General features: G+C 40.2%; 1 protein-coding gene across 1 annotated transcript in view; it reads right to left on the bottom strand.

The window, feature by feature from the left end:
- klhl4 (kelch-like family member 4) overlaps positions 1-17,651 on the bottom strand; it is a 69,389-nt gene that overhangs the window by 25,318 nt on the left and 26,420 nt on the right. Inside the window, exons 2-4 of the mRNA XM_035410490.1 lie at positions 5,869-6,036; positions 4,348-4,484; positions 2,119-2,315 (exon numbers count right to left, since the gene is read on the bottom strand). Coding sequence (XP_035266381.1) covers positions 2,119-2,315; positions 4,348-4,484; positions 5,869-6,036 — 502 coding nt within the window. The remainder of the gene's footprint in view (positions 1-2,118; positions 2,316-4,347; positions 4,485-5,868; positions 6,037-17,651) is intronic.

Here is a 17,651-nt window from a genome sequence, read left to right as displayed (position 1 = left end):
ATTACATACATTTCACTGTACTACTTCAGAGGGCCATTTTGTGAGATAAATTATCAATTAGTGTTGTTTCCTTAACTTTTTTTAAACCATACTCAGCATGTTAAGTAAGAAAAACACAGGCACAGCAAAAGGTCAAATGAATCTTGTGTTTCAGCTCAAATGCATCTGTTACTAACTGGAACACAGTGCTGTTTGTTCATTAAAAGATAAAGTCAGCTGTATAAACTCATCTGCAAAAACCCATTTTGAAAGAATAATATTTTTCTCGTTAAAACATGAGATACAGATACAGAATTGACATTGACATTACCATAAATTACTTGGAAAATGTAGTTCTAAAAATCCAAATTTGACTTAAGTTTCATATTTACAGAGATGGGTAGATTTTGCAATACTAGGGTCATTAACAGACTCGACTTGAAGCAGCACTGTTTTGGTAATCAGCGTGTCAACACTCACATAAAGGAATAGGATGTCACGATCACACTGTGGAAAGAAAGGGGGGAAAAACACAGGGCTTTCAAAATAGAACTGTTAATATGAGCCCTGGAGATAGCGAAACAGGAAGCTGTGCAGTCCATGTGTTCATTATTGAAGTGAGTGGACAGGAAGTTGTCCTGTTTGTGTCTTCTGGTTGGATGAACCTCTCTACTCAGAACAGCCCAGTGTAAACAGTCAGACCAGATGTCCTTTAGGAGATAACAACCCATCTCCTGAGTTATTTCCGCTTCTGATCAGGCATTTTGTCCGCCAGATGTGTGCTCTGGATCTAGACTGTCACCTCACCCCCAGCCCTTCTACTCTCTCACTGCTGTCCTGGGCATCACTGACATGAGAATGCTATGACCTATTGCCTGAGTTTTTGGAATGGTGGAAAGGGGGGGTAGGGGGGACTGCTCTTGTGACAAAAACCTGGAAATGTCAGTGTCCTCAAAACAATTCCAAAAAGCGGATGGAAGAATCATACTTTTCTCTGTGTTCACATTCTATTGTCAACATTAAATGGGTTTGTAGACTATGGAGTTATGAAGTAGGAAGGTCTTTTTTGACTCAGAAGATGTAGCCAAAGAGTAGGATGTAGTTATACTTTACTCCTGGTAGTTGTTTATTTTGTTGTCTTTTTGTTTCAACCCAGAAAATACTGAAAATAACTGATCACTAACTGTATACCAAAAAATTGCATCTTGTTTAAAGTATCATTTAGTATCATCAGTAGTTACATACTTTTGATGATCAGATGGTTACAAAAAAAAAGAAAAAATTGAACTGGGGCTGTCATGCTATGAATCACTATTTTAATTCACTGACTCCAATCAGTGACTCCAATACTCTAGTGTGAATTAAAGCAGTCTCGCTGGGTCAGGAGTGTGTGAGCCAGGTCTTATCGACAGTCTTCTTTGTTATTCCAGTGATGACCGGTGTCCTCAGGGTGGCTTTGCAAAGATCTGAATGGCCATCACTATGAGCTGGCTCACAAAGCAGATGGCCCCCGTGATACTGAAGCAGAACCAGGACAGCACGTCTCCTAGCCCCGAGAGCTAGATTAATGCTGTTCTCTGGCATTCTGGGTCTCAGTTTATTACAGGTGGACATGGGGTCAGTTCCTGACACTCTATACCCACCTCTCGAATAATAAACTGTAACATATTACCATCACTGCAGGCTTCAAGCCATTGTGCTGTTAAAAATATTTACCTTTTTTACACTGATTGTAACCCTGTTCTTAACTCATTTTATTCTCTCCTCTCTTCTCGCAGAGATAGTTGGTTCATATGAGGTCCTTCATCAACAGTGCAATTAGTTATGCCACACGTCCGGATTTCAAATGGAATGTCCAGTTTTCAAATTATTTGTACAGGTCTGGTTTGTGGTCCCGACTGGACAATGTAATTGATGGAAGAAATTGATGAATTGGTATGTCAGTGGCTCCCCGGTCTGATAGAATGGCTTGTCAGTCCGATGTCAGCCCCCCGACAGCAGCCGACCTCGTTAGCGATTACGCCTCCACGCAACAATGTACACTTTTGTGCATGTTGTCTGGTTTTGACAAATTCTAAATCTGGCATCCCTAAGTGTAACACACATTTTGTCGAGAGCAAAGAAGTGTGGTGAAGTTACCATAGTGTAGCTGTGGGCCACGTTCAGCAGGTCCATGCACCCTTGGGCGTCAGCAAAGGAACGGATTCCCAGGCAGTTGGACGGGTGGAGTTGCTTCATGAGGAAGTTGCAGCACACCTCAATGACCTGGGAGAGCTGGAGAAGGCAGGCAGCTGCCAGCAGACTCTCGATCGTCTCCTCCTTTAGTTCCAGTACACCTTTGAATTAATGGAGAGACCGCAAGTGAACCGGCTTACCCCAAAGAACCCCCTGCTAACCCAACAGAGACAGCAGTAAACCTATGCGGCCATCCAGAGTCAACAGGGCACCTGCGCCTGTACAACCACCCAAGAGCAAAAAACAGTCAGAGAGCCAATTAGGTTCCATGATGCTTTCACAACCAACCAGAGACAATGTATACATGTGCAAGCAAACAGAGACAACACAACAGCTGGGAAAGCAACTAGGGTGGCATTTGTAACACCAGCACAGCCGAATAGTTGAAAAATCTCCTGTGAAGCTAGCACATAGTATCCATTTTCAACATAACTATATCATATCTCTAGTTAAAACAGAAACTAATGTAGGTTTCACTGGCCAAATGAGAAATGTTAAATAAATATAAAGTTATTTTATGACTGCGGGCCAAATTTATTACATCACATAAAAAGGCTAAACCAGACTGGATCTCCCCTGTTTCAGGGAGAACCATGTTTTCATGGATGGAAACAGCCTTAGCTTCAACTCCAGTGTTTTTCACTGGAGTTGATGCAGTGTCTTACAAGATCCATTCTGCACAACAGCAGAGATTGGGTTGTTGTGTTTCCAAGTGATTAATGACTGAGGCTCAATTGGATACATCACATCATTGTTATTTGCAGTACGTGAATCAAAGCACATGAGAAGGGAAGTGTCTTCTACAGTAGGTACTTGTGCCAGCCCCTGAGTATCCAGCTTTGCTATGCCGATAAAGCAGGGTTGCATCTTTGGGCCCTAGGTGTGACACTGCCATAGGAACCTTGAGGAATGCACTCCACCTGGGAGTAAACAGTGCGACCACCCAGGATAAGTGCATCATTCAACAACAAATCATTACTTTAGGGCCCAAGAGACTGTGTCTGAGACCAGATTGCAGGACTGCGATCTGCAACTGCAGCACATAGTGGTTTCACGTAAGCTGTTAAAGCAATGAACAGCCCCCCTGGTGACTTTGCCGATGGAGATGGAGAGAGGGATGGAGTAATGTGTTTTTAATATTGCCGCACAGCTGCCCAAAAGAACAACTGCAATCTAAATCATTTTGAAAGCAGCAGGCTCTGCTAACAAGGCCCATTGATTTGATCCACTGATACACGTGTGAGGGGATTCCCAACAGCGCAATTGAAAAGCCTCGTAAATCCAAAGCCATTTTGTACATTCTGGTAGTTTTACTGGGTGGGAAATACTAAAGCTAATTACTTTCAATGCTATTGAGAAATAGAGAGATAATTCTGTAATATTTAACAAATATCAATACACAATTACATTAATAATGGAGAAGAATGTCTGATCTTCTGTTCTGTCCTGATTAGAAACAACAGAGCCAGGCTAGAAATTCAGATATAGATGTATATATACATAAAGCACATTAAATTCTGTATTGTGTTTCCAAAATCTTTAGATTTCCCTTCCAAGTATTTTAGGCCTCTGGATTTCTATGGTGCGCTAATAGTCTTTAGCCAGATATGAGAAATTCCCTTCCTTGGCCTACAGTATGTATGAGGTTTTCTAAATCAAGGACTACTCTGTTGGCCTGTATGTGCCTGTTATACCTACAGTATCCTCTTTGGGGCAATTTTTCAGCTTTCTTTTCAAGCAATACAATCTCATGATATTGATTGCAAAACAAATGGCTGTCAATGTGTCTTTTTGTGGAATTGTAAATTGCAGTACGGCAAGCATGAAGAGCATTTGGGGCGTGCTCCAAAAAAGTGAATTGCAAGTACTGCACAAGCCAGTCAAGTCTGTTAACGTCAGCGTCTGTTTTTTTTTTCACAGAACAGAGATTTAGCGCTCAAACACTCTTCCACATAAATCTGCCTTATTAGCAGTGGAGGGCAGCAAGCCCCTTCCCCACCAATAAAAGCGTCAACATGTACAGCTGCTTCTAGCTGTTTAAATTACATGGACATATAAACACTACTTTGCCATATTACTCTTGCTTAACTGTATGGAGGGGGGTGTCGCGCGTGCTTTAGGAGAAGCACTTACCAGTGTACGCATAATGAACCAGCGATCTTAGCGCCTCAGGATCCACACCTTCCATCTTGATCTCCTCTTGCTTGGCCTCCCGCACGTCATTGGTGAACATTGCAGCAAAGTAGTCTGAGACCGCACTTAGCACAAGCCTGCAATTTGCAAGGGAGACATACGTCAACCTCTCCAATATCTGTCCCACCGGAACCACAAGACACGTGCCCTCAGAACAGTAAGCCAGTGGAGGTTCCTCTGTCGCACTGTGACTAATTGAATAGCGAGACAAGGTTTCTCAGCTACAAATCTTACCCTGAGACAGCCATTTGTGGTACAAAAGTATGTTTGGGAAGTACTGTACAAAAAAAAAAGATATTATTTATTTTTCAGTCATCAATTCACACATACTGTAGCAGTCCAAAACTTTTCAAAATAGGCTTCACTGTGATCTTTATTTATTTATTTAGCTATTTTGTAGAGTGGCAGAAACCAACAGCTGTTTGATGCCTGTGTTTGGCGGCTGTGTAGAGAAATTACAGACAGAAGGATGAAAGGGAAAAATTGCATGGGTGGGGTAAAGGTCAGCCTTTTTCTTTTAAGTGCGTAAGGCCTAGCCATGGGAGACCAGGACAGCTGGAAAGCTCTGGTATTAAATGAATGAATTCACTTTGCTCAGAACTCACTCATCATAGGGACCAAAAAACTGCCTCCCTCTTTGATGCTTACCTTTCATTTTTTCATACTTACTGTACTCTAATGCACTGCAACAAAGCAGTGCCCAACTCCTCTAGGAAAGCAGCATTATGCATTTCACAGGTCACATATCAGAAACAAACATTAGACAATGCACCTGTGTCGGTGGATAAACTAATAATACTGTAAAACGCTCATACATAACAGACAGACAACAAATACTGTAGATGTGAGAGATATCTAGCTTTATCAGCTTCCATATTTTTGCGATGAACAATGTAGAAAATGTTGGTAAAGCAAAGCTATCCTTTTTAATTAATCATGCCTAATGTGGTGCAATTAGCTCTGACTCTGTGCACTTCACATGAAAACATAATTATCAGAACAATACCATATTGTATTATTTTGAATTTACTTGTTTGGCTCAAAAGGATCAGCTTTAAACACACATACGCACACACACACACACGTATGACAAGTGCACACTGGCAGAGTACCATATTAGAAGCAAACAAATAAGGAATCAGCTAGTGCGTGGTGTTTTTAGACTGATTTTTTTGGTATTTAAGCAAGTTAATTAAAAAGCACATTTAGATGGAAGTGTTTAATTTCAGTGGTCTGATTCCTATTTGTAGATCAGCTTGTGAGTGTCTGATTGAACTTGCAAATGAGCTGCCACTAGTTTGGTATTGTAAGAGTTGCTGGCAGGGAACAAGTGTAATGAATGTGACTGTGTTGTTACTCGCCTGCTGGCAGGGACTGAGACAGTCTGATTGGACAATGTGTTATTACTCACCCACTGGCAGGGACTGAGAGAGTCTATTTGGAGAACTCGCTGTTGCTCACCTGTGGGCAGGTATCTTGTGGTCCCCAGCAATCAGTAGCACGTCGCACAGCTGCTTGTGCTGGAGATAGTTTTCCATCTTGCGGAAGGTCTGCTCTGCATGGTTAATAGCCTGGAAAAACTCGTCCGAGCAATGGGAGTTCATCCTAGAATAGGTACTTAGAGACAACCTGGAGAGAACAAAAAGAAGAAATGTGTAAGGCGTGAGTCATGCGAGCTATGAAAAGGGCCCTTGGCTAAGAAACGCGAGGCATCATGGGTAAATGTGAAGGCTCTGCTAAGAAATATGATGACTGATTTTGATTTACAGTTCATGTTGACTTATTATATACACCTTGTTTCCACAATGTCGGACTGTGCAAATGTGTAATTCAACTTGAGGCCCTTGTTTCAAGGATTTATGGCAGTGCATCAATGCTGTATAGAACCACAGCACTGATCAGAAATGTCTAAGAATACATATCAGGCCTGGGAATACACATGGGTGTTCAAATACATTACTAGGCCTGTAAAATCAGCTAATGATTTGATGGGATGAAAAATGTGTGTTCTTGTGACTGAATCAGACCAAGCAGCTTGAACTCATATGATAAAAGCTTACTGAAAGTGATAAAATAACTTCAGCACTGTAAAATTCAAAAGTCACACATAAATGGATACAGAAACAAAATATTCCAATGGGGCAGCACACAGTCTGGGCAGCACTTGCCATTTAATTAAAATGCCCTTCTATTCATGAGCATGAACTTTCAATGGGATCTGCGTCTTCTCAGGATCAGAATTGTGAAAGTGCAAATGCTGATCTCCTCTCCCAGCAGACTGCTAGATTACACGCTGTTGTACAGCATCTAAATAATCCTTCAAACTCCTGGCTCTACCCTGCTTGCTGTATACTTTAGTGTCCTTCATGGATAAAATGCACTTGCTGCTTTTAAATTAGCATTTTAGACCATGCAAACAGCCCAGATTGTTTGGTGAAAGCTGAGGAAACAACTTATTCTATTTTAAGACATTCAAAAAAAAAAATACTGGGTGTTTCTATGCAGAAAATTGAGTCTTTTGTTTGGTCACAGGGCCCTCAGATTTCATGGCTTTAGGGTAAAGGAGGAATGTAGTATGCAGTGGTCTACATCATGTTCTATAAAATAAATATTTTCACATCATTAATGTATGACAAATGCTTATTATTATTATTATTATTATTAGTGTGGTTGCCTTTGGCAATCACACTACTATTATCTCACATATTATTCTTCTTTATTCCACCCATTTTTTGGAACGCTACTCCTCCCGTAGTTTTAGCACCACATACACGTGCAATATGTCAAATTGAGCGAATTCATTGGGAAAGGTGTGCTATCAATTTGTGGAAAGTTTTGGGGCACAGTTTCTGAAAAATTCGACTTTTGTGGGCAATTTTGCCCCATAGAGAATGAATGGTGTAATGTTGACCCCCGTGACATCACAATTCCCTCTAGCAGCTGAAGACAGAGCATTGTGACATCATGAGGGTGAACATTCCACCATGCATTTAAATTGCCAACGTTTATTATTTGAGAGCTCTTTAACAGCTTGTAATAGAGAGTTGTGCGATGCCTCATTGGACTTTGTAGAGTCCTTTGTTCAATGGTGAACCCTAACCCTAACCCCAACTGTAAACCCAACCCTAACCTTAATCCTAGCTGTAACCCTAACCCTAACCCTAGCTGTAACCCAAACTTTAACCCGAGCTGTAACTCTAACCCTAACCCTAACCCAAGCCCTAACTGTAAACCTAACCTTAACCCTAACCCTAACCCTAGTTGTAAGCCTAACCCTGACACTAGCTGTAACCCTAATGCTAACCCTAACTGGAACCCTAACCATAACCCTAGCTGTAACCCTAACCCTAACCCTAGCTGTAACACTAACCCTTACCCTAGCTGTAACAGTAACCGTAAGCCTAATCTTAACCCTAGCTGTAACCCTAAGCCTAACCCGAGCTGTAACCCTAACCTTAACCCTAAGCCTAGCTGAAATCCTAACCCTAGCTGTAAAACTAACCCTAACCTTAACCCAAGCCCTAGCTGTAACCCTAACCTAACACTAACTCTAACCCTAGCTTTAACTCTAACCCAAATCTAAACCCTAGCTGTAACCGTAACCCTGACCCTAACCCTAACGCTAGCTGTAACCCTAACACTAACCCTAACCCTAGCTGTAACCCTAACCCTAAGCCTAACCCTAGTTGTAAGCCTAACCCTAACCCTAACTGTAACCCTAACCCTAAGCCTAACCCTAGCTGTAACCCTAACCTAACCCTAACCCTAACTGTAATCCTAACCCTAGCTGTAACCCTAATCCTAACCCTAACCCTAGATGTAACCCTAAACGTAACCCTAACCCTAGCTTTAACCCTAACCCTAACCCTAGCTGTAACCATAACCATAACCCTAGCTGTAACCCTAACCCTAACCCCAGCTGTAACCCTAGCCCTAACTGTAACAGTAACACGAACCCTAACACTAGCTGTAACCCTAATCCTAACCCTAACCCTAGATGTAACCCTAAACGTAACCCTAACCCTAACTTTAACCCTAACCCTAACCCTAGATGTAACCCTAACCCTAACCCTAGTTGTAACCCTAACCTTAACCTCAGCTGTAACCCTAACCCTAACCCAGGCTGCAACCCTAACCCTAACTGTAACAGTAACACTAACCCTAACACTAGCTGTAACCCTAACCCTAACCCCAGCTGAAACCCTAAACCTAAACCTAGCTGTAATTCTAACCCTAACCCTGGTTGTAACCCTAACCCTAAACCTGGCTGTAACCCTGACCCTAACCATAACCCTAGCTGTAACAATAATCATAACCCTAACCGTAACTGGAAACCTAACCCTAACCCTAACTGTAACCCTAAACCTAACCTTAACCCTAGCTGTAACCCTAACCCTAACCCTAATCGTAACCATAAGCTTAACCCTAACCCCAGCTGTAACCCTAACCCTAACCCTAGCTGTAACCCTAACATTAACCCTGACATTAACCCTAACCCAAGCTGTAACCCTAACCCTAACCCAAGCTGTAACCCAAACCCTAACCCTAGCTGTAACCCTAACCATAACCCTAACACCAGATGTAACCGTAACCCTAACCCAAGCTGTAACCATAACCCTAACCCTAGCTGTAACCCAAACTCTAACCCCAGCTCTAACCCTAACCCTAACCCTGGCTTTAACCCTAACCCAAGCTGTAACCCTAACCCTAGCTGTAACCCAACCCCTAACCCTAGCTGTAACCCTAACCCTAACGCTAACCCTACCTGTAACCCTAAACCTAACCGTAGCTGTTACTGTAACCCTAACCCTAACCTCCTAGAACATCCTAGCAACCACATACAACACCATAGCAACCACATAGAACACCACAGCAACCTCATAGAACTCCATAGCAACCACCTAGCAACACCCTAACAACCACCTTGAACGCCCTATCAACTGCCTTGAACACCATATCATCTACCTAGCAACATCCTAGCAACTGCCTAGAGCCCCTTAGCAACCACCTAGCAACACCCTAGCAACCACCTAGAACACCCTAGCAACCGCCAAAACTTTATAGCAACCACCTAGCAACACCCTAGCAACCACCTAGAACACCATATCAACTTCCTAGCTACACCCTAGCAACTGCCAAAAACTCCATAGCAACCACCTAGCAACATCCTAGCAACTACCTAGAACTCCATAGAAACCACCTAGTAACACCCTAGCAACTGTCTAGAACTCCGTAGCAACCACCTAGCAACACCCTAGCAACCACCTAGAACTCCATTGCAACCGCCTAGCAACACCCTAGCAACCACCTAGAATATCTTAGCAACACCTAGAAACCACCTAGAACACCTTAGCAACTGCCTAGAACTCCATAGCAACCACCAAGCAACACCCTATCTACCACCTAGAATACCCTAGCAACCACATAAAACACAATAGCTACTACCTAGCAACACCATAACAACTGCTTATAACACCATAGCAACTACCTAGCAACACACTTGCAACCACCTAGAACACCCTAGTTACCACATACAACACCATAGCAACCATCTAACAACACCCTAGCAACCACCCTGAACACCATTGCACACTTCAAGTTTTGATGAAGAGTTAATTTAGCTCTGTATACATGTGTCGCAAATCAACTCGTTGCCGTGATGTTATAGCACATACACAATATTCTGTTTCTGCTCATACTACAGACACTGTTCACTCTGTTCAGCACAAAGTCGACTTTGCATTGGCGGCAACCACACTTCACACTTCACAATTTCTGCAGGAATTGTCTAGTTATTATTATTATTATTATTATTATTACTACTACTAATATTAATACTACTTCTACTACTATGTCAGTTAATCTAATGTAAAAATATCAATGTCTAATGCTAAGGGAAGAAAAGACATTTTAAAAAGAATAAATTATTTCTAGACGTGATCAGCCATTGGCCAGCTGCATAATTCACTTCAAGAACACGAGAAAATTTAAACTGACCAAAATGATGTCACTTTCCAACAGTGTGCATTCTAGCTAATGAGTTCAGATGCACAATGTTGTCTTAAGTTAAATTCAAAACTAATTTAGTCCAAAATCAATCCTGATCTAATCCTAGTTTTAGGAGCAGAGACTAGTTGAAAAAAGAGAAATGTTTTGTACATTTTTAAAGCAATCATTAATTTTGTGAAGGTACTGTAGAGCTCCACGCAGAGGTGGTGATTCAAACCAGAAAATCCACTGATACAATTTTCTATCTTAAAACATATATGCAGTCTAACCCTGTGTTCCTTAATCGTTCCATCACAAAACAATGTGGTCTTTAAATTGGTATTTATCACATCAAAGATTCAAATCCCTAATGATCCCATTGTAATCAAGAAACTTTATATGACTTTCTGCACTTAAAAATGCACATTCAACAAAGCATATTTCAAACCGTCATATGAAACTGCTTAAGTCCTAAATGCTAACATACAATAAATACTGACTGATTGACTTGTAGTTTCTACAGTATGCCTGCGAGACCCTGGCAAAGTTGCATGTCCAATGACTGAGACACCATTGTGGGAGCAGCTTAGAAAAGTTGTAAACACGGTTCACAAGGTAAATTAAAAAGCTTCCAGTTAATTACATGCCTCAGCAATCAAGTTGTAATAACCAGCTGGGTTGGCCGAATTGATGGTTTCTGCCTGTTCTGACACAATCTGGGAAACAAAACATTTAGTTTAATTCAGCACTCTCCAAAAAAGCCTAAGCGCAGAAACACAGAGCAAGCTAAGAGAATGAAGACTTAGTTAATGAGACCTGTGTGTATTTTCAGTTACAGATTGAAATGGAAAAAAAACTCTTTTTGGCAGGCAATATACTTATGCGTGTGATCTTCTTGAGTATCTTCATTTCACTTCCAAAAACAAAGAAAATAAAACAGAGGTACTGGAGCCATTGCTGTTTCATAGATTCATTGCTTTTTATTCCTTGAGTCCATTACTCTGGAGTGCAGCAATTACATTAATGTGTGTGACCTGGGGACAGTTTGTATGCCGTCTCCTGCCAGCCTACCAAAGATTCAGAGGACTGTTCTGATGTGTTGCCATAAAGACTGCCTCAGTTCTAATCATCAGCTGATTTGATCAAAGAGGAACGCATTGCGTCTCCTCCAGGGCAAGGCAAATGATGCACTGAAAATGGCATGTCTATGGCTAGATCTTTTTATTTCGCTGTAATTAAAGCTGTTTGGGTGAGCAAGAGGTGTGTGAGGACTAGAGAGGGTTCAGGAGGTTACACCATGTCCATCACCGGCCTCCATATGAATAACTGCCAACACAACCTTGCATGCTTGAGACTGCTTAGATGTGTAAAGCATTACCAATAGCTTGGGATATCTGCATCACACACCACTAGGCAGCCAGTTGATGATGATAAGATTGTGCACCCAAGTGTACATGACTGGAATTGCTAATACAGGGCAGAGCATGCAATATCAATTCATAATCTTTATGCAAGACATAAATCAGTGCAAGGGATGGAATTTGTATCATTAGCCACATATGTGATATGTGAATTGTAGCAATGGCAGTGATTCTTAATTTTCAGAGGTCTGGAGTCTTTGTAAGGAAGAAAATCGACAGAACCTCCTCTGTAATCCAACCATGAAATCAGGTGGCTGGACCACAGCTTTAAGTGAATCTGGCCCACAGACCAGTAATAATCTGACAGACATTGTATGTGCCCATCTGCTGTATGGACACACGGCTTATAACATGTTTTCATTTGTGGAAAATTTTTTTTATTTTTTAAGACATTTACCCAAAGTTACAGTACTACTACTATTTTCCTCATTGAAAACGAACTGTAGTTTGATCGTAATTTGAAATTACCTGCCACACTTTGCTCAGACAAATTTATAGTAGCTCAAATTGAGTTGAGGAATTTTACGAGAGCCCATAAAAAATAATTAAGTCCCAAAGCGCTTGCCAAGGGCTGCTGAATTACACTGATCAGACACAAATCTCTTCTGAAACTCATGAAAGTGCTCTTTTTCCACACTTTCACCTTCATGGGTTTCACTGCAGACAACACAAGTATCTTAGTATTTGCAGTGAGACGCAATGATGCACAGTCAGCCTGCGCCAGAAAAAAAGTTTTCTCCATTGAATTCAAATGTATTGATGTCAATACATCTTGCAGGTTCTTGTATCATGCCAATAAGTTAATTGTTCTCCTGTCAAATGTTTAATTGCCAGGTGAATGGGCTTTGATCTCTAATGACATTAGAGAAGGTTCTCTGCATTTCTGAATTCTATAGTATAGATCCACCTGAAAATACAGAATTCAATTAGGTTCAAGTCCTAGATATTAACTCCAAGGTGCAGCAATTTAATGTTCTCCCTGCATAATGCGTACATTCCCACAATCAATGTTTATGTGAATAGACAACAGCTGAATCTACAATTGCCTGTTTAATATCATCAACCATCATGAAAGCAACTGATAGGAACTTGCATTATTTTCAAGTGGCTGTGCGGATACAGCTGCTGTGCCACATGGGAAATTGCGTTCTGCATTAAGCCAGCACATCTATTTCAGTGCTCAACATTTATTGGACTTGCACAGTGGTACCATATTGACTGAATCAATACCTTGCAGGTGGCTGTTATTGTACCTTTAGCGTATTGCGGCATAAGAAATGCATGCTATGAACTTCATGTGATTCTCTTGACATTTTCCTCTCCGTTATCCATTTTACAGCCAATCAGTGTCATGCTTAAAGGTTTAAGTCTTGATTTTATATTTATGACGTATTGAAAATTGATGTTTCCTACAATTCCATGAATCAGATACAACAGCCTCAGAAATAAAGAAACAAGTTTCATAGCAAATCATAATTGAAAGGCAGTGAGAGACAGTGAGTTGGTAAGTCTTGAAAACCATTATAAGTGGCCTTCTTTTTAAACCCAGCACTCTGATAAAGATTATCCTCTGTGGCAAAACTGGCCTCATGGGGCTCATCAGCATAAATGGTTTCGTCTTGGATTAAGGGCTGAACGCATGTTAATGCAGATCAATCCTCTGATGCTCAAGGGTTAAATTATCCTCCAATTGATGTCTGCTGTCCTGGGGTTCATCACAGATTCAGCTCTATTTATGCACAAATGCCTAGTACTGTTTATACCCTTACCAAAATAATGATTTATGGGCTGCATTTTTTCTTCTTCTTTGATCTAGAGAGAATTAAGAACTGGGATGGGAGTGGCACTTAGAGAAGATAATAATGAGTTGCATACTGTCGGGTCCCCAGATAGCTATAAGCAAGAAAGTTTGAAACTATTCATATGAAGTCCATGTCCTCTTTATTTATCTGTTTATTTATTTATTGTTAATCTATCTGGTATAGAAACACTCCCCCCTCTGAAAAAGATGAAGGAATTAGGTTGTCACTTGCGGTTGGGTTGGCTCTATGTGTATTACCCCTCTAATTAGGGCTAGCTGCCAATGTAGTGTGCTGCTCTGCCAACCAGCTGATTAACTTCTGAATGAGCTTTATCTCAAGTCAATGTTCAACCAGCTGTTTCCTCACTTCAAAGGAGTCAGCAGTATAGTTATAAATGCTATTTGTTTTGCTCTTCTAAGATAAAAAGCTGAGCAGTTATTCGAAAGCTAAATCTTCTGAGCCTACATAACTTAGATACTAAGTATTCGATTCCCGAGTGTTAACAAAATAGAGAAAACAATTCCAGCAATGCTGGGATGGATCATCTCTGGGTCTAAGACTGGATGCATCCTTATCATACCTACCTTGCAAATGCATCCCACAGTCAACTTTGTCATTTTAAGTGTGTTCAGATTTCAATGTCACTTCTAATCCATTCCATAGTCTAAATATCTAAACTGAATGAAGTACAAAGCACTTGGAATGAACTCTCCAAACATGACGCTTGTGGAACATTGACTGGACTCTGCATCTTGTAGTCATTTATAAGTATCAGTGTATGAGAGTACTTGAGAATTACTAGAATTCCCTTCTTTCATAAAAATGTGTTTCTTTAAACCCAACCGTTGCCTTTTTTATAAAGATAATTGGTAAGGAATTACACAAACATTACATCCCCACAAGTATTTGCATAAATCGCCACAAGTGGTGCTCACCTTGATTAAATTCTGTAAAACTGAATATAGAATAAACCCTTTTCAGATTAAGTTTCGCCTGGCCCTCATCTCTGAAACAGCACACAAGAGTCTAATGCATTTGTAGCCAACTGCTGGAGTGTTCTTCCATTATGATTTCCTCAGAGGAAGACAGCTGAGGGTAAACATTTACAGGTCTTGTTTTATAGCGAGGTTTAATTCTGGACTATACAATTCGGCGTGACAAGTCAACTTTGATAGCATCAGTCGGGGTAAGCAGGTCATTAGAGGAGGCTATTTTCATTGTGGATGTCAGCATTTTGGATTCATCTCTGCAGATATAAAGGGCCCATGACTGCTTTTCAAGGCTAAATGTCACTGGTTTACAATGAATCCTAAAACGTGCCTGAGAGATCAGTAGCAGAGAGACAGAGGGACATATTCCTACTAGCGAGGGGAAGTCTGATCCCAGAGGATACCTTTAAATTGACATTTGAGCTCTGGCTTATTGGAGTACATTTATGTGTCAGCAGTTGATGTTACTGAGTTACTGAATCAAAAATGAAGGTCTGCATTCAGGATGCGTGCATGTACATTATAATAAAATTACCTGGAAAACCTTCTCAATATTAGGAATTGTTTTATCTGATTAGTCACATTTATCACTTGAAATGATTCTGATAGCAGCAAGATTTTTATAAATTAAACATATTGGGCCTCATTCACAAAACTTTCCTTAAATTATTCTTACTTTTATTCTTTAAAATGTTCCAATGAAAAAACTATATGAGATTCATGACATGTGCAGACCTTTGTTTTTGTGCATATCCCAGGTGTGTGAGATGATGAATGCTGACTTAGTAAATTTTATGCGCAATGCTGTACATGTCATTTGCATAAGGAAACAGCCATGAACAAATACAGATAAGACAATAATGATGATCGTACACATGTTTTGTGAATGAGGCCCATTGTGTTGAAATGTTTCCTTTTTTTATCTGACAGGAGAAAACAAGAAATTTTACTGTTGAGCATGTGCTTACAATAGGCTTATGGTTTCATGCTGATAAGTCATTTTCAGCTCAATGTGAATATGATTCTATTGTTATGGTATGACATGTATTCAGTCACATAAAGCTTGCCTTAGAATATGAATGCACTCTCAGCCTAATTTGCAGAAGCAGTAAGTGCCATATAGTGATATGGATGGATAACACAGACATGGAATCAGAAATTATGTTTCTCCAGGAATAGGGTGGGTTGACCATGGGTCACCTCTACATGTGTTCCGTCAAACTACAAGTCAGGTGCCCACAGGTTGCCAGTCAGATTTTCCTCTCATCCCAGGTCTTTCCTGTAGTATTGTGAGACTTGTGTGGTGTAAAGCACTTGCTCTCAGGTGTCTGTGTCAGATATGTGGATGAGGGTGGCAGAGTACTACTACTACTAATAATAATAATAATAATAATAATTACAGATGGCACGGTGTGGAATTGTGAATATAACAATATATAATGTGTAAAGGATTAGCACAGTTCTTTTTGTTTTGTTTTTTTGGTTTTCAGTAAGGAAAGATCTCTAAGAGAAGTTGCAGTCAGCACTTTCAGAATTGCTTTTAATGCGACTGCAGGCATCTCTCCACCCACACAAAGGGCCTGTAAATATATAGGTCTATATAACTTCTCCAATGAAATTACATTCTGTGTTTTTATTGTTCTCCGTGTAGCAGTGATATACACTTTTAATGGGAACCCAGCAATCCTGGTAGGTTTAGTAGATACACATCAATCTTCTCGCTGTTCTTGGCAGGAAAATGGCTCTGTTGTTCGGTACGCCCCAACAGTAAATCAGCTCAGAATTACTTTGTTTAAAATGCATTAATGCAAGTGATTAAATCATTCCTTCGGGGTATGTTACCGGAGGATACAAAAAATAAAAAAGTGCTCGAGGATAATTAGCTAAGCATTTATGTGTTTCATTTTTTGCCTAAAGAAAGGCCTTTGGTTTAAATATAAAACACGGCAATCTGCTATGATGTAGAATTAATCTATTATGCTAAATATAACATAGATACTTTGAGTTCTATAGTGACTAAATCCCATGAGCCTTTGCACCATGGCCTTTTTCAATGCTTGTGGGGTTATTTTTTCTGAAGCAATTTGTTGCTTGTGATTGGCAGGATGATGCATTTTGCCATTGTTGAGCACCCTCACCCACATGCATTAACCAGTGTGTGTCCATATCTTCCTCTTAGAACAACTTCTGAATTTGAATGGCCTATTTCGTTCTCTTGCAGCATGTATCACGTAGGTGATTCCACAAAGTCTTAGTAAGCAAATGCACAATTCCCACGAATTCCCAAGAGCATGGAGTATTCAAGAAAATGCATTTGCTTGCTTATTATTATATATTGCAAGCAATACATTTTAGTTTATTTATTGCTTGCTTTAGTGAACAATACCACAATATTATATATTATATGAAAAGAAACATACTACACTGATGTAAAAATAACAGAAATTTAATACTGTGCAAGTGAAATGCATGAAGAAGTGAAACAGCAATATAATGTAAAAAGCACAGTCATTTATTTGATACCATAAGGATTACATGACTGTATTGTTGAATTAAAATTCTATGAGATGTAAAATATACAATAGCTAAATGGCAACATTGTTGCTAATACTTCAATATCAATTTTCTATTCAAGGTTACCTATTATCAGCATTTAGTTGTAGTAAGTATACTATCCCTTCATAAGAACAAAATCAATGTTTGCATTGTGCTGTGTTTTTCATCTTTACATGCATTATTAAAACAAGCTACACTGCTGTGTAAGATAATGATTTACTGAAAAACAGTACACATGCATGCACGTCTCTCTCTCTTTCCCCCCCCCTTTCTCTCTCTCACACACACACACACACGCACACACAAATGCATACACATACACACAAGCTTGCACATGAATGCAACCATATTTTCCACCTCATAAAGTACTCATTTCAGAACACTGTCAGAAATTGAGCAGCATATGGTACCATTCTAAGTGTGTGTTGCCCTGTGGTGGCTATATCAAACAGTCATGTATATTTCTATAGATCAATCAATGTCCTTGT

Source organism: Anguilla anguilla, chromosome 3 (assembly GCF_013347855.1).
Source record: "Anguilla anguilla isolate fAngAng1 chromosome 3, fAngAng1.pri, whole genome shotgun sequence".
NCBI lineage: Eukaryota > Metazoa > Chordata > Actinopteri > Anguilliformes > Anguillidae > Anguilla > Anguilla anguilla.
This window is presented reverse-complemented; position numbering and strand designations above follow the sequence as displayed.